Source organism: Bombus pyrosoma, linkage group LG6, assembly GCF_014825855.1.
Source record: "Bombus pyrosoma isolate SC7728 linkage group LG6, ASM1482585v1, whole genome shotgun sequence".
In the NCBI taxonomy this organism is placed as follows: Eukaryota; Metazoa; Arthropoda; class Insecta; order Hymenoptera; family Apidae; genus Bombus; species Bombus pyrosoma.
Genome location: NC_057775.1, coordinates 14,123,559 through 14,149,934, shown reverse-complemented (window position 1 = coordinate 14,149,934; position 26,376 = coordinate 14,123,559). Strand labels below are relative to the sequence as shown.

Genomic DNA, 26,376 nt, shown 5'->3' with positions numbered 1-26,376 from the left:
CCTGTGTTTAATTTACTTCAATTTCATCCCACTTTACCTCCTATCCTAGTATTTAAGTAATTTTTTTTAGAACTAGAAAGAAAACCAAAGTTTTTAAATTCAATTACTGAACAGTTCGAATACGTAATGCAGAAAGTTAGGTTTTGCTTCAATGTTATAGAGATTTTGCATGAGAGACAATTTCAGAGATCAACAGAACAGAAATGAGTCATCTGACCTAATACTTGATAGGTAAGCCAATTTGCTACCGAGATTTTGCTTCTTTACTACTTTACTTACAGATGTTCTCAAAAATACGACTGCATATCAAAATCTACAGTTTAATCACTATTTCTACATTTAGTATTTTGCATTCTAATGAAATTCATATTGTAATATTTCAATTGAAAAACCGCATTACAAAATAAATAGAATATCTTACTTTACTTTATAATAGAATGTGTCCACTTCTGTATGATCATCTTTTTATAATAGTATAATAGTATATAATAGTTTATAATATATAAAGGATAGTTTAACACCACCTTACAGTCCTATTATTTAGTATCCTTTTCGCTATAGAGTCTCATGGAAAATCAAACGGTGAACTCAGGAAATAGTTAAAAACGCGCGAAATTTAAAAAGGAATCGTATAGAAAAAGGAATAGTTTTCGAAAATTCTGAGAAATGACGTCAAATCCTAACATTTAACGAAATAGCGTCATTTCCTATGTTATTATGATTTCCTGATACAAAATCACAAGTCGACCGAAAAATTTTTCAATCAGTTGAAAGTTTTGGTTTTGAGAAATTTTTGGAATATGATGTTATTTCCAACAATGGCCGAGATCACACCACCTTCTATGCTATCATGTTCTATTGATACAAAATCGCTATTTTGGCTGACAGACTTGTGGCTAGAACGGCAAATTTCAGCTCTTGGATTTTCTCAGAAAATGGTGTGTCATTTTCTGGAATTTTGGAAGGTTTCTAATACTTCTTATGACTCTTAATTGAATACTCTCTGAATACTCTCGTAATACTTAACAATAGTTATCAATTTTCTCGAACTTCTTGATCATTTTTTAATAATTTATTCCTTAAACTAATAGGAATTGGAAAGGATTTAAGAATTATGGATGTTGGAAGGATTTTATATAATTAAATATTTTCTTTATTGAATTAAATGTTTTCTTTATTTGTAAGCTTACAATAATTGTACAATTTTACAACTTATGTGTAATAATTTGTGTAATTGTATCATTTTACAATAATTTAATTCTGTTACTCGACCGATGGAGCTAAAACAATTCTTCTCGTGTGAAAATGATGACCAAAATCTTATATGAATGTGCTCGTGGCACCATGTAGTGTTTTACCGCTCGTTTACGAATCGCCGCTAAGCGCCTGACTTTGGACCAATTCCGTGCGACGTCAATGTTAGCGGCATTCTAGTTATTTCGAAAGCATGGCTATGTCTACCGTTCATAAATTGAGGTTCGCGATTAAATTCGGGAAAAACCTTACAAGACCGTTAAGTCTGAGCTGTGAAAGACGAATTTTAGGAAAACAATGTCAGCGGTTTTCAAGTTTGTATATTTTTCACGTCATATAATTTTCATTTCTATATTATTTTTTTAATTACGTACATTTTAAGGTTATGTGAATATGTTTTCCTTAATCCTATAAAATGAATTTAATACAATATTTATATAATTACCCTCTGTATACACAAAATGATTGATTTTTGAATGTATAGGTATAGCTGGTACTCTAGCACAAAGATATTCTTCTCAGGCAGCGACACAAACCACAGAAGTTCATAATATCATAAAAGATGTAGAAAAACCTACAGGTATTTGCACTTGTAATATCCAAAATATATTTTTTATATAACATCTTTTAATTTTTTTAGAGGAAGGAGTCAAACATGAATTCCAGTCAGAAACACAGATGCTTTTACAAATTGTTGCAAAGTCCTTGTATTCAAATAAAGAGGTAACATTGCCCTTATCTTATGCTATTATCTTAATGTTACTTAATTTTTAGGAAATAAACATTTAATCAAAAAACGTTTTCCTCTTTTACTTTGATCTAAAGGTATTTCTACGTGAATTAATTTCTAATGCAAGTGATGCACTTGAAAAATTAAGATATATGCGCTTAAGTGATTCTAAAGCTGCAGATATTATTGGTGACAGAAATTTGGAAATTCATATTGGTACTGATAAACAAAATAGAATACTTATAATTCAGGATACAGGAATTGGTATGACTCATGAAGAACTGGTATCAAATCTAGGAACTATAGCTAGATCTGGTTCTAGAGTAAGTATAATTAACAATACCAATTAAAATGAATTAATTATATACTACATGTATTTTACAATTTTAGCCATATTACACGGAAACTTTTTATTTTATCATGTAAATTTTTCTTTAATATAGGCTTTCTTAGAAAAATTAAAAGAGAAACAAGATGTCGGTGATATGTCACAAATTATTGGGCAATTTGGAGTTGGCTTCTATAGTGCTTTTATGGTTGCTGATAAAGTAGAAGTGTTTACAAAATCATATGCACCAGATGCTGAAGGTTTTTGCTGGGTTTCTGATGGGTAAAAAGAGTACTTTTTAATAATTAATTTAATAATTAGAAATTTTTACTTTTATGAAATATAGTAAGGTATATGTATATATTATTAAAATATAAATTTGTATTCAGTTCTGATACATTTAAAATCTCAAAGGCTGAGGGAGTTCAACCAGGAACTAAAGTTGTTATACACTTGAATCTCGAGTGCCGGCATTATAGCGATGAGAACACAATTAATAGTATGTGGTTTAAATATTTTCGTGCGATTATTTATTTTTAGATTATTAATTAATCTACTAATATTTCAAAGGTCTCATCATGAAGTACAGCAACTTTATCAATAGTCCTATTTATGTTAATGGCAAAAGAGTTAATACCCTGCAGGTATGATAAAAGAAATGCTTACATTTCCCAGGATATTTTATATTGAATTATGTAGCTATATGTATTTTTTTTAGCCATTGTGGATGCTTGATCCAAAAGATATTACACCATTACAACATAATGAGTTCTATAGATTTATTGGGAACAGTTTGGATTCTCCGCGATTCATATTACATTACTCGACCGACGTTCCACTTAATATAAGGGCGTTATTATATTTCCCAGAACAAAAACCACCATTATTTGATTTCACGAAAGGTGAAACAAGTGGGGTTTCGTTATATAACCGTAAAGTTTTAATTAAAAATAAGGTCGAAAATCTTTTGCCAAAATGGATGCGTTTCATCAAAGGAGTAATTGATTCTGAAGATATTCCTCTTAATTTAAGTCGTGAATTATTGCAGAATAGTACTTTAATTGGGTAAGACAAAAGTTGATTAAAATATGTAATGTTATATGAATGGTTATAATCATTTTAATTTGATTTATTTATTTTAACTTTTAATGTAGGAAATTGCGTGATGTTCTAACCACGCGAGTTTTAAAATTTTTAGATGAAAAATCTCGAAAATATACTGAAGATTACGACAAATTTTATAATGATTACAGTATCTTTTTAAAAGAAGGTATTGTAAGCACTGATATTCATAAAGAAAAGGTAATATATATATCTTTTTTACTAATACATGTAGATATTATTTTCATTGCTTCTGTAATAGTTAATGTTACATATCTCTTTGTTTGGTTCTTGTGTTATTGTTTATTAGGAAGAAATTGCTAAACTTTTACGATTCCAATCATCTGCAATGCCACCAGAGGAATTGGTAAGTCTAGGAGATTACTGCAAACGAATGCCTTCTGATCAAAAGAAGATCTATTACCTATTAGCACCAAGGTAAGTTAATTACTTTTCCCTACTATAAATTATTATGGCAGTATTTGTTTTTAATTCTTAATTTTAGCCGAAACTTAGCTGAACAATCACCATATTACGAATCTCTAAAAAAACGGAATATTGAAGTACTATTTTGCTATGACGCGTATGACGATGTGATTTTCTTACACTTAAGACAGTTTAACTCTTATAAGTTAACTTCTATCGAAGAAGAGTTACGTGAATCAGATTCAAAATCTGATAGTCCTGGTACGTGATATGTCTGAATGGCTTTCGAATTTGTATAAATTGTTCTGTTTTAATATTTCTTCTTGTTTAGGTATTATTAATCAAGGCGAAATTGACAATCTTATAACATACATGAAGAAAGTTTTGTGCGGAAAGGCTCATGATATTAAAACAACGACTCGACTTGAGTCACATCCGTGTGTTGTTACAGTTCCAGAGATGGCAAGTGCAAGACACTTTACCCGCATACAAACACGTCAATTAGGAAATGAAATGCTTTACTCCATACTTCGGCCATGTTTGGAAATAAATCCTAATCATTCCCTCATTAAAAGGCTTTGCGAATTAATGAACACCAATACAGAATTAGCAGATCTTCTCATAGAACAGGTATTATGTTATGATCTATTATGTTATTTTTGATAGCCTCGGATTTTATGTGTTCTAAATCTCTTCTTAATCTGTTCCAGTTATTCACGAACAGTATGGTAGAAGCTGGTTTAATTGATAACCCACGTATATTATTAGCGTCTCTGAATAAATTGCTGACTGCAGCATTAGAGAAACATTAATTTACATAAAATATTTGCAAAAATATTGTTTAATAAATTACCAATATGTTGTATATATGAACATTTCAAATAAAACAATTAATTGGCCATTGTACAATTTTCTACGATTAAAATCTATTTTATAGAAAGGGAAAAGATTCATTGTATTATCATTTATGTTTATCATTTTAAGTAGAATAAACTATTTTATGTATTTTATTACATTTATTGTCCCATTCACCTTAATTAATAAATTGAGACATGGAAAGGAATCATTTGAGACAGGTAATGGCATAGTAACTTCTATACTTTTATACTTCGTGTGGTAATGGTTTTGAAACTAATATAATAAGAGAAAACGTAGGCAAGATTGTATTATTTATTACAATAGGTTGATCTTGTACAAATTAATTATAGCCTTCTAATTATAACAAGTCAAGTTCCTCATTGTTTGAAGGATTTCATGATATCGATATGTATCCTATTAGCAGGGCTAAGTTGCGGTGAATTTGGAAGTTGTACCCACATCTTTTTCGTGTTTAATTTCCTACATTCTTCATTGTCGTATAATTATGGCAAGTTACAATAAAATAAGAAATAAGTGGAACTATTTATTATTTTATAAGTTATAATCAAGTATAAAAATCCATAATAAGTAGTTCGGAAAATAAAAAAAGTAAACGCACACAAATGAAATATATTCGTTTCGATCAATTCCGATTGCTTAAACCATTAATAGTGCGAAATTATTAAATCCTACTTTACGAAAACGTTTCGTCCAAACCTTAATATCGCTAATCGGTCAGAACTTCTATAAAATATTGCGCTCCCTTATTTTTATCTTTACAACCAAATATTTTGTAACGTCCATGTGATTACAAACTGATTGGTACAATATTTATAAATGGATGATCTCGTTTCATCCGCATCAGTTTACAGTCTTTAACCAATATGTCTTCATTGTTAATCCGTAAAATATAAAACTAATCTTAACAGTTACGAACCCCGCTGTGCTTCGACGCAAACTGAAATTTTCATTGCGTGTTGATGTTGATTCCGATACAATTTGTTAAGTTAAAACTGTACAGTATTCTTATATATTTCATTCTAATATAGAATAAATTGTCTATGTTCAATTGTATCCGTGTAAGTAATTGCATTGAAATTTCAGAAAGGAGAGGCACAGCTGTTTCAAACTTATATAAGAAGAAGACAATTTTCTTTTCCTCTTGGTCAAAACAAAAAAAGAATATGTCACCCTGTTTCACATTATTATTAACGTGATTTACTGATTTATCCCACTAAATGTAGAATAAGATGGCTAGCATTCTTTACAGAACAGGAACATAAACAATAAATTTGCCAGTAGAATTCTACATGTATAAAAAGAACGTGTACACCTCTCCCAATTAAGCTGCCGCTAAAATATTTGTCCAACGGAAAGAAAACGTATCTTGCATGGAAGTACACGGTATTTAAAAGACATTAGGCACAGAAATAACAGTTTCTTGACCCTTTGTGTGTCACGCTTAACTACACAAATTAATCAAGGGAAATACCTTTGTTCGTACGGCATTTATTATTAAGTTGGCAGTTCAAAAAATGTTTCATTATCGTTACTTGGACAGATTTTCATGATGAAAAATAACAGCGTGAGAACTATGTAATTCATAATAAGAGTGTCGATGAATTGCGTACGATCCACATTGCTGAGCAGTCTTATCGAGTAGATAAAAATGTTAAAGCGTGATGTAAGTAGTAGCACCATATATGCAGTTATGTCTGTTGAACTGATGGTGACTAATAAAAGGAAAAGTTCGAAATAAGAAATGAGAAAAGAAGAGAGGGAAAATAAAATAGATGCAGTTAAACGAATAGAACATTGACTTAGCAATACGTACGCGCGGAAATGGAATACTATCTTCCGCGATTCCTTAATTTCTTTTCTTTTAAAAAACGTTGGATAGTTAATATTACAATCATTATCATACAAGTCATAGTATTTGATCATTGTATAAACATTATTATCATCACAGTAAAAATATTTCATATCTCTTTAACTATTGTGCTTTGCTGCAGTAAACGCCAGCAGACATGCACATATATTCGCCCTAGAAGCAGAGCACTGTTTTTTTCACTAGAGTCAATTCATTTACTCACTAGACTATGCTGTACTTATATCTATATTATTAAGTAGTCCTTCTGTTTATTTCGTACGTAACCAAAATAAAGTCGGTTAGCAAATAGTAAAAATACATAAATGTACCTATGTATTTTTTTTGCAGTGGAATTATAGTTGTGGATAAGATTTAAATTTAAACGATAGGTCATTAAATAATAGTCATTGGTCTGACAACACGGTCGTGATTAAATTTACTTCTCTCAAGTAACAAATTTTATCCTTAATCAAGATAATTTCTTACTCGTAATAGTTGCGTATAGTTGTCACGATATATATGTATACATATATTTTTCATATTGTATACATATACATATGTATATTATATATTTTTTTTTTACTAAACCTCATCCCCTCTGGTAGAATTGAAAAGATGTTTTACCGTTAAACGAAACTCCTAATGGTCCATATATCGTAAAATCGTCAGAATGTAACTTGTCTATCAAATGAATGCGTCTTCGATAGAATATGCAATGTTTTGTAACCAACTCCTTACCAATTCGTTAAATGGCCCTATTTTAATTACCATGAAATATACAACGTAAGTGTCGTATGAAAACAAGAATTGTTCCCAGATACATGTACGTTCATTTTCATACTTGCGGCTCAATAGAATTGTTTCGAGGATCGCTGAATTAAGTACGTTAGAGTACCTAAGCTCTACCTACATAGGAGATTTGAGGTACGATGTGCGAACGGCGCACACCGTTGGCTCAGTATGTGATTATTTCCATACCGTTCTTTAATTAGCTCGTATTCATCAATTTCCTTATATTCATAGCTGCCTCTGTACACACCTCCCTATCTTTCTCTCTACCTCTGATTCGATAATACGTATGTACAATATTTTTTCGTCGTATATTCACATAACATTCGCACTGTCTTTGTTCAAGAAGCACAGAAAAACACGATCACGTTCAGTCTGTTCTCAAGTCGTGGCACCACTGTTTGTCACACCGAGGTCTGCGTGATACCATTCCCCGACAACCACAAGCGGCCATTGCTCTTTTGATCGGCGATCTCGTATTCGGAATCGTCAATTTCGCATAAGTTGGTTGATAAATCGCTGTTGCTGGTTGCACCGCCCAATAATGAATTTCTCTCTTCGAGCGTGGTGATTACCGAACCGATCTCATCGACCTCGTCTCCCTTGTGGCATCGGTTGCGTCGGGTGCTTGGGAAACCATAAGGCACTACATCGTCTTCCTCCTCGTCGGATTCTAAAGTACTAAGACGTCCATTCAAAGGATTTGTTTCGTTCTCCGTGTCCGTATGGATGTTGTAATGCGGTAGATAAGAGTTCGGATGACGGAGATAACTTTCGGAACCTTTATATTTGTATTCTCCCTCGCCGCCGCTATCCAAGGGATTTAAACGTTGCGTTTCCGCGCACTGATACTGCTCAGAAAATTCAGTCCCGCATTCCGAGTCCCCGACGTACTCTGATTCTTGATCTTCGTTCAACGTCTCGATGTCCCTCGCTGGATCTACAGAGCCGTGCACTAAAACGAATACATTTCGTTATTTTAATAACGCGATTCATTCATAATTGACAATTAAATTAAATACTAAGCAGCTCTCTGAGAAAAAAAGGGGGACAATTGACGTCGCAGATCAATTTCATTGGATGCTATAAAGATTTATTACAAATATTACACCCTACCAATCGAAGGTTAAAAAGGCAAACCACCAAGTCTACCTTAGTGCTATGTCACATGCATCCCTTTCTGCAGCTACTATCCATTTAAGACGACAAATCGTTTAAAGGAAACAAAAGATTCGATATAATATGTCTACAGACATAATGAACTAAAACTGTTCCAACTAGCCGCGAGTGGAAGCAATTGTACTGCGAAACATGCAGTCGCGTACTCACCTGACGGTAACTGATGAGTGTTTGATTCGTTACTCTCATTGCTGTGGAAGCTGGACGAGTCTGGTACTTCGCTTCCAGGCACCTCCGTGATATTAGGCAAGGGGTTTTGGCTTGGCCTGACCCAGTCTGAACAATCCCAGTGATACCCTAAAAGCATTGCAGACAACAACTGTACTCCGACACGCTACATGCGACGATCTGACGTCGCGATACGGAGTCGAAAGTGAGAAAGAGAGAAAAGAAGAAAGTGAGAGAGAGAGAGAGAGAGAGAGTAAGAGAGAGAAAGAGAGAGAGAGAGAGAGAAGGAAGCGGAATGTCTGCCTGGTATTATATAAAGGGTAAAAAAAAAAAAAAAAAATAAAATCTAGCCGATAGAGAAGAGATAGCGACAAGCGAAGCGACCCAAATATCAAAATGTGTATCCTTAGGTATTCGGCTGTTCTTTCAGGCATTACTATCTCGACTTACCACCGACTATACGAGGATCATCCTCGATGGACGTCATGGAGGCAACGGAGGTCCCACCTCCATGAGGCACGCGTCGAGAAGGATTTAGTAGAAGTCCTCCAGTGGTCAGCTCCGGTACCACTGGGCTCGCTCGTTTCAGGTCTGTTAGCGCACACAATACGATAACACCAATGTTAATTCGATTCGCTACACGCCCAAGACAGCATACGTTTCCGGACATTCGTATTAAGAAGAGGGAAACGATCGAGAGAAACAGACAGAAGAACGAGAAGTAGAATGTAAGATAGTGACAAAGGCGTAAAATGGCGATAAAGGAAGGTGAGAAAGTCCGACGAAATGATTAAACGAGAGAAACGAGGGAGAGATAGAAATAAGTAGGAACCACAGAAAATAGGATAAGTAAAAGAGAGATCGAGTCAATGGATCAAGCTATAAATTCCACCCACGAATGCATGCGACAAGCGAAAACAAAAGTAAGAAGCTACGATGAATCGGGGGAATCAGCGACGCATACTACTCACCATTTTTTATCTTTGTCGTGTCCGTGATGAAGGAAGCTAGTTGCATCTGCTCTTGCCAGCTCGGCTTATGAAGGCTATCCGTGTCGCTGCCTGTAGCGTTTCCGCCGACTGGGTTAGCGAGGGTTAAGGACGGAGGGGGCACAGGTGTGCTGCGATTTAGGTTTCTCAAATAATCTGGCGGGAAATTTTCCAGCTCGTCACCGGCGCTGCCATAACTTCGCAGTGTGTCTAGATTATTTAAGGCCACCGCTGCCGAGTTACCGTACGCGGCTGGCTCGTTGTTCGAGCTTGGAGTATAGGAAGCGGGTCTAGGAGGGCATTGGGGAGGTTCTCTCTGCAAAAAAGAATCACACGAAAAACCTTAAACTCAATGCACGCATCACTCGCAGGAGAGGGAATTATCGGCTGATGATCGCAAATCAAGAAAAAGAACGCCATTAGAAAAAAAAAGACAAAAATAAAAAAAGAAAAATCGTCTATCATTGGCGTACGATCGAGGTATGATTAAAAGCATGCGGTCTTCTCTCTTAAGTGCTGACAAATCAAACAAGTATATTTATTTCTCTGATTTAGATACGATACCTGTATCACTTCCAGGTTGCTCAATTTTGAGCTTCGTTTGAACTCGTGCTCATGAGGTCGCGCTGAATTTAAAACAATTTGCTTCCTGGTCTCATTGTTGATGTTATTCGCCCGTGCTCTCGTGCGTTTCATCCTGATCCGTCGGAAGGCGAAGAATATGACGATCAGGAATATGTTCACTATTATTGCAACGCCAATCCACATTAGCTGCTCCCATGTGATTTTAAAGTGGCTTGATATAATTGGTGTAGAGTATGCCGGATTTCCACAGTTTAGACCGGTCATATTAGGAGGACAAATACATCTATAGGTCCCTATTTCGTTCATGCAGGTCCCTCCATTTGTGCAGGGATTGGTGTCGCATTCATTAACGTCTGTTTCGCAACGTTCTCCCATGAATCCTTGGCATTTGCATATCGGCCCATTATTGCCTTCCTCGCAAACTCCACCGTGAATGCACGGGTTTGGACTACAATATCGTCCGAATTCGCAGCGTTTCCCACTCAGACTTGGTCCAACACATTCGCAAGTGAAGTCACCTCCCTCTGGTACGACTTTGCAACGACCACCGTAGAGACAGGGCGAAGAGGCGCAAGGATCGGTATCAATTTCACAAGCGAGCCCTGCAAATCTGCTGTGACATTGGCACTCATAGTTGTCGCCACCAGAATCTTTACATGTTCCGCCATTCTGACAGGGCTGCGAACCACAGATCCCTGGGGGCACTAAAACCGTTGCAGCGTCGCAGCTGAATTCCACGTTTGCAAAGCGTTTTAAGACAGCGACACTGCTAGCGCCACTCATATGTAATGGTACCGATACTCTGGCGATTCTGACATCATCCATACATCCTATGAAACCACGTTGAACATCCTCGAAGCCCAAAACTGATGGATGTTGTCTAACTTCAGCACCCAAGTAAAGATCATCAGATTGAAGGTTCAGGATATCGTTGATACCGGGTGCAGATCCATGAGCTACGTGCTTTCCATCAACGGTCAACTTGGCGCTGTTGCTTTCTCGTTCTAGCTGGATCTCGTGCCACTGTCCATCGCTCACGTATACGCTGCTCACGCGAACCAAACCTTCTCCGCTGCCCAGATCGAACTTGTATTGAACAACTCCATTCACGACTTCTAGTATATTGTAATCGATCTTGCCAGCTGCATACATCAAGTTTCCGGTCAATTGCACTGTTCTGATCCTCAAAGATAAACTGAGACGATCCTCGATAGTCTGTTTGATGAGGGCTTTATCGATCCTATAACGAGCATAGCTCTTGCCACTAAACGATATGGGGTTTCGTGGAATGTAGCAAGACTCGTCATGGCACTTGGAGATGTCAATATCGCAGGTTTGCCCGGCGAAACCTTCAGGGCATTGGCACGAGTATCCTTGGACCGAAGAATCGGGAACGCAGACTTTAAACAGTGGACAAGGATCTCTGGCGCATTCGTTGACGACTACCTCGCAATGATTCCCGGCATATCCTTCTTTGCAACTGCACTCCATCTTGTGCCTGTGTCGCGGGGACACGAAACTCATCACGTCAGTAGCTACAGGTGTTATTTGTGTGATGTCGAGAACAATTTTGTCTTGACAATCTCCATAAACGCAGTATTCTTTGTTACATTTAAATCTAACAATTTCTTCCACGACTAATTTCGTCGATTCTTCGAGTTCTTCGATACGTTGATTTAACGCCTCCCGTATATTCTCAGACCCATAAAAGGTCGGTGATCCCAGAGGTGTAGAGCTCTTCTTCACCGCGAATAGGAGGTCCAGATCATTGTGAACGGTTTGGCGAATAGTACGAGATTTAATTAGATTCACTTCGTCTGTAGAAGGTTGGACGCTGATAATAACGATATCCTTTAATCTACAGTTCATCGCGTTGCGCACGGTTCTAATGAATCCCTTGCGATGACTTAGTATAAAATCTTCCGGACTGACTTCTCTGAATCTTACAATTACAGAATTCTCCAACATTTTTTCCGTTACCAAATCAACATTTACTTTAACGATAGAATGCGAATGATATTTTCCATCGGTTACGCTGACGTTTATCCTGTATTCGCCAACATCGAGACGCGGAAGGGCAACCAAAGTGCCATCAATTTTGTCAATTTTGAAGAGGTCGTTTGGGATAGGAGACGATGGAACCAAACTGTACGAAAGCGTGTCATATTGATCTTGATCCGTTGCGTGAACCCTTCCGATGATCCCACCAGGATACTCGTCCATGTAGGAATTAATAACCACCTCCAGAGGCGTAATTACCGGAGGATACTGGGATTCCTCGATCACTTTGATCACGACCCATGCATCGGAATAGAGAGGTGGGCTTCCGTTATCAAAGACGCGTATGTGCAACTCGTATTTATCTTTGACCCTGTTGTTGAATTTGGTAGCAGTTCGCAATGTGCCGTCCTGCTCTAATCTGAACGCGTCACCCTCGTTCCCAGATCGGAAGTCGAAGGTGTATGGAGCGGCGTTCGGTTCAATATCTGCATCTGTGACCACGAATTGTAATACGGTGTGGCCAAGGGGCTTGTCTTCTTGCACTACCGCGGTATAATTTGAGAGGGAGAATAGCGGCGGGTTGTCATTTGCATCTAGAATCTCGATGTTTACCATCACGAAGCTGGATAGCCTAGGTATGCCGCTGTCACGGGCGTGAACCTCCAACACGTAATTACCGATCTGGAAACATGAAATATCGCGTTGTAGATTGCATTCGAAATGTCTTACAACCGCATTAAGATATATAATGAATGGTGCGTATGATTTATACTGACTTCTTCGCGATCCAATGGTGCGGCGACAGTAATTTGTCCTGTTTTCTCATCGATCGAGAATTGCTTCTGCCTGTCACCTCGTTCGATATAATAAGACACGTTCCCGTTCTCCTCGCTATCCAAGTCGTTTGCGAATACCTGATACATTTATTATAATATAGAATTAGTTTACAGTTAGCGTATAGTTAAAACAATATTTAAGTTATTCGAAATTCATCTCGTTCCTTTTTATTTTAAAATTTATCTCTAAAAATATTAAGTTTTTTAAAATTTTCGTTTATTTTATTATATGTAAAAGCTGTACGATAAAAGCAATTATTCAATCAATAGTTTTTTATACATAAGCTGTATATATATATATAAGTATAAGGCTTACCTGGGTAACTTTTTCTCCAATCTTTGCGTCTTCCCGTATACAAGCTCTGTATGAAACTTCGCTGAATATCGGCGCGTTATCATTGCTATCGATCACGGTAATATTCACCGTAGCGTGATTACTCAAAGGCGGAATGCCTCCATCTATAGCTTGGATGGTCAAGAAATAATCTCTGGCACGTTCGAAATCTAATTGCTCTGCAATAGTAATCACGCCACTACGGGCATCTATCTGGAACTTCTTATGTTCATTTCCGCCAACGATCGAATAGTAAACATCAGCATTGACTCCAGTATCCTTAGACGTTGCAAGAACTCGAGCTACTTCCGTTCCAACTGCATAGATCTCAGGAACTTTTGAGAAATAGACCTTCGACGCGAATTCTGGTGGATTGTCATTAATATCCTGCACGTTGACAATTAACGAAGTCACACTCATCAACTGAGGGGTACCCTGATCAACTGCCTGTATAGTTACGTTGTACATGGCCTTCGTTTCTCTGTCCAATGGCTTCCCAAGCGTAACGATGCCGCTGTCCGCTGCGATGAGGAAGTGACCATCGGCAGAATCGATGAATTCATATCTGATCTTACGATTAATGCCGATGTCATTGTCCGTGGCGTGTACTTTGGTTACTAAGGTACCGACCTCGACGTCTTCAGGCAGTGTAGCGCTATACGTCTGCATAGTAAATTTCGGTGCGTTATCGTTCAAATCTGAGACCAGAATTTCTAGCTGAGAGGAGCATTCCCAAGATGGTTTGTCTCTATCCTGTACATGCGCTGTGAGCGAATATTTCGCTTGAGTTTCCCGGTCCAATTGACCGACCGTCTTTAATACGCCTGTCTCTTTGTCCAATGAGAATTTGTCGTTATTGTCACCGGTTAAATAGAAGCGCAACTTGGCATTCGGTTCGTCGTCGTAATCAGTGGCCAGAACAGTGAGCACGTACGTGCCAGGATGCGATCCCTCAGACAGGATCTCTCGATAACGATACCTGAGGCAATATGGCGGATTATCGTTCACGTCGAGTATTTGCACCGTTACACGCGTCTTGAAGACGTATTTGCCGTCGGTGCCGACTATTTCGAGCTCATAACGATCGATCGTTTCCCGGTCCAGAGCCTTTGCCACGTATACTTCGCCAGTTGATCTAATCTGGAACTGAGATCTCGAATCGCCGGACGTTATGTAGAATTCTATGGGCGTATTTACGTCCGAATCTTTGTCCATGGTGATTAACTTGACCACGACCGTTCCTGGTAGAGCGTCTTCGTTTACTGCTGCTTCGTAACGATCGTCTACGAACGCGGGAGGATTGTCGTTGTAATCCTTTAACTTTACGTGTACAGAAGTCCTTGCGAAGTGCTTTGGATTTCCATTGTCGGTAGCGACCACCTAAACACGACAAAAATGTATATTAAGTATTACAATAAATTTCTTTCTTTTTTTTCTAACCCTGAGAAATCTTAATTTTAATCCTTTTTAATTTTACTTTGAAAATTCTAAAAGGAAAAGAGATCCTCGTCATGTTTAGACTATCTTTTTATTAAATAACTAACCTACCAAATATTCTACAGAAAATAGTAAAAACTGTCTATGACAAATTTTTAATTTTTAATTAAACGTACCTGAAACTTATATTCCGGTTGTTTTTCCTTATCAAGTAGAACCAGTGTCGATATCCACCCGGTGTACGTATCTACAGTGAAGACATTTGCCAGTTCGCCAATATCCGAGCCAAAGGAATATCGAACCTCTCCATTGCTACCCAGATCTTCATCGTGCGCGATAATTTTCAAAATTGATGTTCCTTCCTCTATATTCTCCGCCAGACTGATACCATAAGGATTACTTTCGAATTTAGGGGCATGATCATTTTCGTCCAACACCTGGAGCGAAATTTCAGCTAGAGCTGTCAATGGAGGACTCGAGTCTGTTTCAGCGAGGACTCCGATCAAATGATTATCTTTCAGCTCTCGATCCAAAGGTTTAACTAAAGTAATTTGTCCATGAGCATCGATCATAAAAAGTGGAGAATCTTCATCTCCAGAAACTATTCTGTACGTGACTGTAGTGTTGGTCACGGTTTTCAGCCTTGTTATAGGTGTTCCAATAGGAGACGCTTCTGATATGAAGAATTTATCCTCTTTACGTTCAAACAGAGGTGGAATATCTTGCGGTCCCATTATGTAAATGCTGAGGGGAACGTCAGCGTGATGTGTCGTCGCCCCGCCCTTGTCTTCCGCCCGAATGAAGAGCTCAAATAGTTGATTTTCTAAAATATTAGATAGATAATAATCCAACATGTTGCGCTACTTACTGTGGTCATTATCGGAGAATTATTTTATGGTTCGACGAGAAATTTTAATTACAAAAAAATTTCTTATGTTCGGTACAATATGAAAAATGAAGAAATATAATTTTAGCGATTAATGTCATATAGTATGCCAATGAAAATAAAATGAGCAACAGAATGTAGCGCAGAACTTACCCCATGGCATAGCACTCTTCTGAAGGAACAACGCTCCAGTATCAGGATTAATCCCAAATAACGCTTTCGCTTCCGAAGTCTGCAGTTCGTATATCGAATAAACAATCCTCGCAGCGTCATCCTCGTCAGCATCCTGAGCTTTCACCTTCAGGAACGGCGTATTAGTAGTCAAATTTCCATGAATGCTGGCTTTGTATTCTCTCAGCAGAAACACGGGCGAATTGTCATTCTCATCTCCAACTTTCACCCTAACAATCACGAAACCTGATCTGCCACCTCCATCGGTAGCCATCACGGGTATTTCATACAACTTCTGCTCTTCTCGATTCAACTTCTTTCTAGTTACGATCTCGCCAGTTTGTCTATTTATGTCAAATATCTCCTTCATCAGATCCGAAGCTATCGTGTAGATCACCGTGCCATATTCCCCGAAATCCTCGTCGGTGGCTATCACGCTCGTCACCAATCTGCCAGGCAACTGATTCTCAAAAACTGTCACTTCTACTATAGGATTTGGGAACGTAGGATTGTGTCTATTAGCAGGCAGTATCTCGATCTTGACTCTCGCGAAGCTGGTGTACACGTTGTCCGTGACGGAGACGTTCAGCATGCTGAGCTTCTTCTCGCCAAAGTTTTGCATATTGATCAGCGAAATGATGCCGGTGGATTGGTCGATGTTATACGTTTGTTGCTCGTTACCACCGACTATCGTATACGTGAGTTTGTCGTCTACGTAGTCCGGGTCACTGGCAGATACCACCGTCACGAACTGACCCCTTTCCGCGTGTTCCGACAACGAGCAAGTGTACGAGGGTTGTTCGAACTTCGGTGGGTTGTCATTCATGTCGATCACCGTCACCCAGACGTGGGCTGTGCTCGAGAGACTGGGTACACCGCGATCGATCGCGATCACCGTAAAGTGATGCGATTCGTGGGTCTCGTGATCCAGAGATCTCTTCAGGAAGATCACACCCTCCTCCGGGTCGATGTGAAACAGGTCAGTGCTGTTTTCCGTGTCGTTTTGAATCGCATAGCGAACCTGTTGGTTGATGTCTGAACACAGAAAAGTTTATGATATTACGGTTTATGGTATTTGGTGATGTTTACATAGGAATGGATGGTGTAATACAGATAGAAGACATGTGTCACATGTGAACGTAATACGTAAAGAATATGTGTTCTTAGGGTGTATTCATTTTTTGAGCTCATCTCCTGGTATATCGGTGATCTAATTTTTTAAAATCTCGAATTGTTCAGTATTTTATCTATGTGTATTTGTGTACATATAATTATATAAATGGAGCATGCTATGTTAACGGAGGTTTCTACAATAAGTATTAATGCATTTATGTTGTTACAAATTACATGAATGTTATAAAGTTTCCAATAATATCATGGCTGGAAAATTATTTATGGCATGTACACGAGAACGAAGCTTAATTAACATTTCCTGTTGATATCATTTATGAACAACCGTTTTACTATGGTAGAAAAACATTTTGTACGAAGAATGTTTTAAGAACTCAAATTGATAAACTACGGTCATTAAGATAATAAACGATAGTTACAAGTAACAAACATGGAACAGTTCAGGATTTTATGAGTTTAATATTTCTCCATTATCAGTTCAACCAATTAAAGCTTCGTTTCAACTTCTGACATAGTTCTGAGTTACCGTGAGCGAATTTCCAAATAAATCACTGGACAAAATCTCTCAACGAGAAACATCAGCTTCTATTTATCCTTTTCTCGTCTTTTTCTCGTCTCATTCTCGTACAATCATGTAACAACTCGGGGTATATTTCATCGCGATAATCCAGCCTCGGTACCCACTAAGAGCATCCTTCACAATAATTACAATAACATTAATCTTGCTCCAACAGGACTGCCTCGCGTTATTTATGAGACATACACAGACAGAGGGAGCGAATTTCCGTTGCCACGACATTAATTGCAAATTTAGCCGGGCCTTCAAGCTTCACGAAGCCAATCCGATCTTTCAATGCGTATCTTGCGATATACACTGCTGCTCATAAATGTAATCTTGTTGATAAAAATTACGAATATCGGAAATTTTCGAGTAAAGTTATATAGTCGAATATACAACGATATTGTTAAAAGATATTAGAGGACGTCAAATATTTTCTACATTAAGATTAGAAATTTATAAAATATCAGGATGAATTTATAATTTTAACATTAAATAAATCTGCTCGTAATACTATCGTAAAACCATATCAAGCTATTCGTTTCTGCAATATCACAACCGACCAAAATTATTGAGTTACCGTAAGACAAAATAAAAATATCGATTGTTTCATAAAATTATAATGTCCAATGAATATATCAAAGTAAACGCAAGGATATTACACAATATGCAAATATTATGCGAACCTGTGTTTCAAATTCAAACATAGGCAGATAGAAGAACTAAGAACATTCCACTTCTTGCGCATGATTATATGGACAGGAATATGCATAGCTGAATTTAATAACCGCTTACCAGTGTCGTTATCTCTGGAGCTGACTCTCAACACGGAAGTGCCGAACGGCGCAGCCTCGGAGACCGAGATGTTGTACGAGTCTTGAGTGAATTCGGGCGGGCAATCGTTCACGTCGAGCACCAGGATGCTAACGAGTACCTCCGCGTAGACGCCTGATACGCTGTCCGTCGCGCGGACGGTCAGCTCGTACTGTTTCTTTTGCTCGTAATCCAGCTCGTCCACCACGTAGATTACACCTGATTTATCGAAGAGAAGATTGTAGACCCAAAAGCAGTCTATGCAGCGTAGCGTCCACAAAGCCGAGAAACTTTTCCTTTTTATTCGTGATGCTGACTAATAGCCCGACATTCTTGTGTGTATTTTTTTTTTTTTTTGTAAATGTGCGCGCGCGCGTGTGTGTGTGTGTGCCATTTTATACGATATTTTACCAAAGAGCATCTTGAGAAGCAGCATAGTTTATCGATGTGCTTGTACTTAATGCGGAACTTATGCAAATTTTATGTAGAGATGTCGAAACGTGGTTTAATTATTCGTCTATATGATGGTGACTGGGTAATTCAAGGAGTTGCTCGGTTTCGCGGACACCAAGAAGAGAACATTGGTGAATGCAAGTCACGTGGTAAACACGTTTATACAAGACGCTCGGATACCGTGAATGAATTTGCGGATGCTACCAGAATGTCTGCACCTTCGAACACGACGGCGCGTTGTGCAACTTAACAGGTTGACTCCATTCAACTCGACGTTTTCGATTTTTCTCTCGCAAACGTTTACCGAGCCTTGGAATGTTATAATGGACGTATATACTCTTGGGAGTTGCGATATTACGTGACTGCTTCTTGAGATCTTTATAAATTTTCTGACAACTCTGGACATTGTCGAATAAAAGAGTAACTGGGCGATATTCTTTATTTCATTATACTAAATGAGTATGTATTTTTAAAAAAATTCAAAATGTCTTAGGTATTCTCTTGACGTACTTTTTACTTTAGCCAATTCTTCTGCCAGTCTTTATTCCTTTGATCCCAATCGAAACATTTGCATGCATAAAATTTCTAAGAATTCTCATTTGCTCAATTAAAATAGATCGAAGGAAGAATAAGAATATGTTACACAAAATGGAAAGCAATTTCTCTACACGTCGTCCTATTCTCGTTGTTTTGCGATCGATCTCAAGAAGCGAACAAGCGAAAAGTGTCACGTATCGTAGTCAACCTGTTACAAACGAGCTGCCTTGTTCCCTTTCTTGCTATTTCCACGCATTGTAGCTCGTTTAAGGTACAAGCACGGTATCTTTCCCAATTCGCACGCGACGTAAGGTGCAGGCACGCCATGCGAAGAACAGAGTGAAAGCCGTAAGAGAATTACGGGAGGCGGGAGAATTAAACGAGAACGAGGGGAAAGGGGGGAGAAAATAGAGAGAGAGAGAGAAAAAAAATGGTGTGCCGACGATAAGGCAGCGTTGAAACGCGGTTTCGAGATATATCACCGGGCGAATTGCTGCCTCGATGTAACCGCGTATCGCGTTTAAAAGCAACATTGTGCTCCAAACCCGTTTTTCACGCAGCTTCGTTGCTTCTGCATGAGATAATGGGACCGGTTGGGTTGAAAACGATGAGTAAAAGTGAGAGCAGAAGTGCAGAGCAGAAGCGTTCTCTACGTCGGACAAGAGGATCAACATGCCGTTAAATTGTTGCATCGTTGCTGAGTCTCGCTTCTTCGCGATGGCTTTTTTTTACTTTTGACAATGTCGTGCATCGATTGACAAGCGGTTAGAAATTGCGAAGGATGCCGGATATTGTGTAAGTGACGTGCAATCATAGAAGCTGTGTATGGCAAGCGGAAGTTTCGGCCGTCCGATGATATGGGTTCCGGCGTGTTTGAGTTGGGATTCCGAGTTTCCGGTATTTTCAGTTCTTGACACTTAACCGTTCCTTGTGTATACTCGAGCGTAATGGTCTCTTCGAGGTCCTTGTGTTTTTGATATCTTCTCCGACAATTTAAAAAATAAAAAATAGTGCAAAAATGATAGATAATAAAACATATATAGAAGAAGATTCATATTGGATACGTCTGAAAGCGATTATTCCAAGAATTTCTATTTAGAAAGTTTCCACGGTGTTCCTAAAAATTATTGTTTCTTAAAATTCAGTAAATCCTTACGATTGCAAAATACAGGTATACGTAAGACTATAATTTGTAGTTAAATTTCTATGTCGTAACGACTCCACCATCGCGACATCCGCTTGAATTACGATCGATACCTCGTATGAAATCCCGATCGGTGTTCGCCGTTATTCTAACTTACTGCATGACGTCGTATGCCGGTCATGAAGTTGGTATTAATTCAGTGCATAGCGACAGGGTGGGGACTTATCGTTCGAAGATCGACGCGAGAAACTGGCGGCCGAAAGAAACTCATTGTTACTGTTTGAGTCGTGCATGAAAATCTTAGAATGAAGAAAGATAGAGAGCAGTGCGGTAGCATGGTATAGTGCAACACAGCAGACCGATAGAACTAGTATTTTTTTATACTCACAAGGACCATTGTTACTGTCGGGGGCTGCGAAACAGGGAGATACAATAACACTTTAATTTCTAATTTAATCAAATAAGCATTCGTAAAGAATACATTATAGGAGAGACGGGTAAAGAAAGGGGAATTAATTTAAAAAAATACTACGATAAAATGTAATGGCGAACGTACGTGTTTCAACGTTGAATGGAATTAACTCGAGAAGTATATATAATTATTTATGATTAATTATATACGAATAAATTAATCATACGATTATAACTGCAGCTTGTGTTACGTGCGATACATTCCAACATCCCCAATTTGCTACTGTTTCACCACTACACCGTGACTTGATTAGAATTTAGTCACCGGATACCATGTATAACGGAACCAACACGTCGTTCGTTAAAGTAGAAAGCGCGGTTGTTGAGTACGAGATTATCGAGGTAACCATTTATATTATATTTAACCTCTTCATTACTGTTTCTATTTGGAAATGCATAAATTCGTTCGTCATACCTTATAACGTTAATAATATAATAATAATAATGTAAATTGTTTAATTTAGTGCGTTGAACGATTTAATGTCACGAGATACACGAAATGAAAAGTTACTTCATCCATTGCAACGATTATCACTGTAACTACGTCGTCGGAAATTAGAAACGCGTTTCATAAAGCATGAAGCGGACGTTTTCAGTAATGAAAAGGTCAAAAGTTATTAGAAGTCCCACAGCCGAATTGGAATGACAATCCTCGGGAGATGTTTTATTTGGGACTGGATTTAGGGCGCAACATTCGCCGATCGCGCGTTTATAATTTCGAATGTAACACACGTTCGCCGCTGTCGTGATGCCATTGGATGAAACTTTCGTCGTAAAAAAAAAGAAAAAAAAAAAGAAAGAAACAGGAAAGTATGGGACGAAAAGAAAAATCTCATTCGTAGGACATATACGTATATACACTACCATTTGACCGTATCATGTTTCGCATGGAACGATGATGCAAGAAATAAAAATATATACGTGAAAGAGCAGAATCGACAGGACCGAAAACGTGGCAGTTTTTTTGAATCTTATCGTCGTGTGTTGTTGAAAGCTACATTGTTCGAGTTGCAACTTCATCGTTCCGTGCATGGGCGCTACGCGTTTAATTCAATCTTCGCTTCATCGTTCATCCACGGTTTTGAAAAACTGTTTCGCCGTGCGACCAACGAACGTTCGCTCACCTGTGTTGAAATCCAGAGCGAATTCCTCGAAATCGTTGCCTTTAGTTATACTATATATGAGCTTGCGATTCAACGGTGACTCAGCTTGTATAGACAAAGATAGGGGCGAATGTATCTCGATACTTTCCAGCACGCTGTCCGTATAGAATTGCTTGTCAAACACTGGCATCGACCGATCTATCACCTTCACGTTCACTGGCACCTCGATAGAGCACGGTGTTATGCCTGAAATAAAGTCGAAACCTTGTTGAGAACTATTTAAACGCCAATTAAAATGTAGATGCTGTAAATAGCGAGTTTACCTCCGTCATATGCGGCAATGGTGAGCTGATATTCGCGATTGTGACCCTCCAGATTCTGTTTCAGGGATATCTCGCCCGTTTTCCGGCATACCTTGAATAGTTCTCCGTGACCTTTCTTCAGTTCGTACCTGACTTCTCCGTTGTCACCGCTGTCCATATCTACTGCATGTACCTACAAGCCAAGTGGAATGTTCTATTTATAATTTTGCGTTAGGAGAAGAAAATTTAGATGAAATCTTAAAGGATCTTAAATTTCGAAATAAGAATATCTTTTACCACCGTAGTAAAAGGGAATTAAAATAACAATATAATCTTATAAAACGAATAACGGAAAGGGTAGTGGAAACAATATCAAGAAGATTATACTAAGCTAGTCAAGCCCCAGTCATTTCATCTCTATTCTACACCTAACATTTTACATTGTAAAATAAAGAACAACCGTAATCCACTTGCCTTGGTAATAACGTCGCCCTTCTGCGCGTCTACGGACACGACGGCGTAATAGGGCAAGTTAACAAACATAGGACAGTTGTCGTTAATGTCTAATATAGTGACATTCACGATCACGTGCGCCACCCTTGGCTTCTCTTTGCCCGGCATCTGACTCTTCGCCTCTACTATCAGTTCGTAATGTTCGCAAACCTCCCGGTCGAATCTAATTCCGGTGGTCCGGATCGCGCCGGATGTCGGTCCAATTACGAACATGTCAGTGGGGTTCAGAATGCTGAAGACGATGTGCTCGTTGAGCGCGCTGCCCAAAACGTTCACAACCGCGACCGTCGTGATCCTCGTCGAATTCTCTGGGATCGTACCCTCGTAGACGTCCTTCTGGAACATCAGCCCGGAGTTCTCCGAGTTCTCCACCATCACGTTCACCTGGCAAACGTTCGAATACTTCCCATCGGAGACACGGACCCTTAGCAAATAGCTTTTCTTCATACGTTCCGGATTATAAATCGTGATCACACCGGTCTGGGGGTCTATGTCGAACGTATGCGCTTTGTTTCCATCGATGATGTCGTACCTGAACCGGAACAAAAAGAAAAGGTCGTTGTTACTTGGATAACACACGATGTTCTACCTTGGTAAAGGTGCAAAGGATCGTTAAACCTTCCGCTTTAGTGCCGACGGAAGAAAAAAAGAAAAAAAAGAAAGAACAGTGACGCAAGCACCTCTATGCAAATTGAAAGGTTGGTCCCTTCACCAACGGTATACACAAGTGGGCAGTAAGTAATTTTCTTTCTGCGCGCAGGAAAAACGGCCGTGTATCAGAGGGCGATCATACAAATTTCATGCAACAATTATAATAGTAAATGAATGCTAACGAAGCCACGGCGCAGTCTGCATAAATATGAATCAGCCTTTTAAACTGGCCGTAAATACAGAGGCACGCACGTTTTAATGGTGTTATACGTACCTGAGTGGGACACCCTCGGAACTGTCCGGATCTACGGCCCTCACTTGGATCACAGCGACGTTCTTATACGTAGGTAACAGTACAGTGGCGTTATAGTCGTTTTCGAGGAACTTGGGTGGACAATCGTTTACATCCGTCACTACGATCATGACCTTGGCCGTGGTCTCGGAAGACAATTTCGGTTTCCCTAGATCGGAAACCTTCACGTGGAAGGTGAACTTTGGAATGGTCTCGTGATCTAAAACCATTACGGTCCTAATGGCACCTGTGCTCGAATCTATGTGGAAGTACTTTCGAGGTAAATCTTCGACTATGTCGTAGTTCAAAAGAGCGTTCAATTCAGAGTCAGCGTCCTCTGCTTTTATGACCAGTGGGGTGCTAGAATTAGTGAGTACTAAGGAACCAATGCTAGCGCCTTCGCTTATTTCTCCGTTGTACGTAGCTTGCAGGAACCTGGGCGCGTTATCGTTTCGATCCAGAACATGGACAATTACGTTACAGTGTGCCTTTGCGCTAGCCATGTTAGTCGCCGCCACCGTCAGGTTATAAAACTTGGTCTTTTCATAGTCTAGCTCGTTCTTGATCACGATGATACCTGTACTAGGATTCATGAAGAACGTGTCGTCTTTATTGCCTTGAACAATCTCGAACTGCAACGAGGACGTGCTTCTGGCTTCCACGTGTTTCACGTATGTACCCAGTTGTTGGTTCTCATAGATCTCGGCGGATAGTTCTTTCTGGATGAACCTAGGCGGAGCGTTGTCAGCCATGGTGACCATCACGTGTACAGGCACCGTGTTGGACAAAGCTGGAGAACCGTGATCCGTAGCCTTCACCAATAATATATATTCGGAGGAGACACTTAGATCTAGCTCTCGAGCCACGCGAATAACACCTAGGTCTGGATCTATCGCGAACATGTTACCTACGTTGCCAGAAGTAATCGAGTAGGTTATTTTTGCGTTATCTCCTCTGTCCCTGTCTATAGCATAAACTTGTACCACGGCAGCGCCAATCGGAGAAGTTTCGTAGACTTTTCCTTGGATGATCTCGCTGATGAATTCTGGAGCATGATCGTTGTGATCGTGTACCGTTATTATAACCCTGGCGTAGTTTCGTTTAGCGGGCGTTCCTTGGTCTTTTACCATCACGGTAAGTACGTGTTCTTCGATAGTCTCTCGATCCAGAACTTCGTTCAATGTAACGGCTCCCGTCACGGAATCTACGTGGAAGATTTCCAAGGAAGCTTGATTCTGGGCAGCGTGAAGGCTGTAGAATACCTTCTTGTCTTCGTCTTCGTCGGTCGCATGCAGCTGTAGAATCTTCTCGCCTTTTTCAACGTTTTCTGAAATGTCTACGTGATAAATGTTCTCGGTAAATTCCGGTCGGTGATCATTGATGTCGATCACCGTGACCAGCAGTTGAGTATCAGCAGTGTGCACGCTATCCGTAACACGGATTGTCAGGTTGTAGAAGTTCTGTGTTTCCCAATCGAGCTTCTTCGCTAGCAGCACGTTTCCGTTGTCCCGACCGATGAAGAATTCATCTCGTTTATCACCGTCTGCAAGTAGATTCGTGGTTCTCTCGTTCGTTACTTTTGCTTTCACGTTTAGGCGAAGGAATATTACTTAAGACTCTATTCATTGTGTCAGCTATCATTCGATGATGATTACATGAATCTCTGTAGAGTTGTGTCAAAAAGCATTTTTATCGGTTATATCAGAGTAAAACTGGATAAAATTCGCACGCACAAAATGCTACACAAGCATGTGTGAATTTTGAAATATGGCTATACTATATGTAGATATTATAAAGAGGATAAAATACAAAGAAAGACAACAAATTGTTTTATTGTTTCTATTTTAGGATCTTAATAGATCTCTAAATGTCTTATAATTTTAATGTGACATAGATGTGTCTCCAACTAGTTTAGCCATTTGGTGGCGCGAAGTTTAACTGTTACCTATGCGATCCAGCTGTGGAACTTTCCAACTTCGATCCTCCCAACTTTGAAAATGTTATTCAGGCCCCGAGCTATTCCGACCACTCGAATGTATTCCAACGAAATCACTCGATATTTCGCCAATTAACAAGATATCGTGACCGACTGAATTCTAACGAGTTTTCAAACTCCGCTAACACGGATACAGCACTCAAATTAATTACCCGGCGATGCGAGAAAATAAAATTGCTATCAGCCATAAAATACATATCAAGAATAGATTATTCTTTTATCGCTCAGAGAGATAGATTTAAAAAATTCATTCAATTGTAAATTACTTCCTTTTCTAACTTAGTCCTTGTTAACAAAGAGATATTAGATATATTTATTTATAAAAACGTTTCTAACACATTCTGACTACAAAACCATGATAAAAAAATAAAATTTCTTGATCGACTGAAACTTATAACCACCAGTACGCTCTACTGCTATTATTTTATTCCAACCAATTTAATTCCATGAATACAATATGAAATAATTA

General features: G+C 38.8%; 2 protein-coding genes across 14 annotated transcripts in view; one reads left to right on the top strand and one right to left on the bottom strand.

The window, feature by feature from the left end:
• Positions 1-1,409: 1,409 nt before the first annotated feature.
• On the top strand, positions 1,410-4,740 carry LOC122568652 (heat shock protein 75 kDa, mitochondrial). The gene is made up of 13 exons (XM_043728630.1): positions 1,410-1,568; positions 1,739-1,834; positions 1,895-1,977; positions 2,080-2,307; positions 2,428-2,594; positions 2,702-2,811; positions 2,883-2,956; positions 3,031-3,377; positions 3,467-3,614; positions 3,724-3,851; positions 3,919-4,100; positions 4,171-4,469; positions 4,550-4,740. The coding sequence occupies exons 1-13, from the start codon at positions 1,448-1,450 to the stop codon at positions 4,649-4,651; spliced, it is 2,085 nt and encodes a 694-aa protein (XP_043584565.1). The 5' UTR covers positions 1,410-1,447; the 3' UTR covers positions 4,652-4,740.
• A 251-nt stretch (positions 4,741-4,991) lies between these two features.
• The window catches only part of LOC122568651 (fat-like cadherin-related tumor suppressor homolog), a 496,717-nt gene continuing 475,332 nt past the window's right edge, over positions 4,992-26,376 (bottom strand). For 8 of the 13 annotated variants that reach the window (XM_043728614.1, XM_043728624.1, XM_043728618.1 and 5 more), the window contains 15 exons: positions 23,894-25,454; positions 22,930-23,500; positions 22,477-22,648; positions 22,175-22,399; positions 20,968-20,991; positions 18,428-18,664; positions 15,925-16,977; positions 15,062-15,708; positions 13,431-14,828; positions 13,055-13,192; positions 10,257-12,959; positions 9,675-10,008; positions 9,154-9,294; positions 8,686-8,832; positions 4,992-8,311 (listed from right to left, as the gene is read on the bottom strand). In XM_043728614.1, the coding sequence (XP_043584549.1) occupies positions 7,761-8,311; positions 8,686-8,832; positions 9,154-9,294; positions 9,675-10,008; positions 10,257-12,959; positions 13,055-13,192; positions 13,431-14,828; positions 15,062-15,708; positions 15,925-16,977; positions 18,428-18,664; positions 20,968-20,991; positions 22,175-22,399; positions 22,477-22,648; positions 22,930-23,500; positions 23,894-25,454 (9,902 nt within the window). In that variant the 3' untranslated portion in view covers positions 4,992-7,760. The remainder of the gene's footprint in view (positions 8,312-8,685; positions 8,833-9,153; positions 9,295-9,674; positions 10,009-10,256; positions 12,960-13,054; positions 13,193-13,430; positions 14,829-15,061; positions 15,709-15,924; positions 16,978-18,427; positions 18,665-20,967; positions 20,992-22,174; positions 22,400-22,476; positions 22,649-22,929; positions 23,501-23,893; positions 25,455-26,376) is intronic. The other 5 variants (XM_043728622.1, XM_043728625.1, XM_043728621.1 and 2 more) reach the window with 4 other exon arrangements.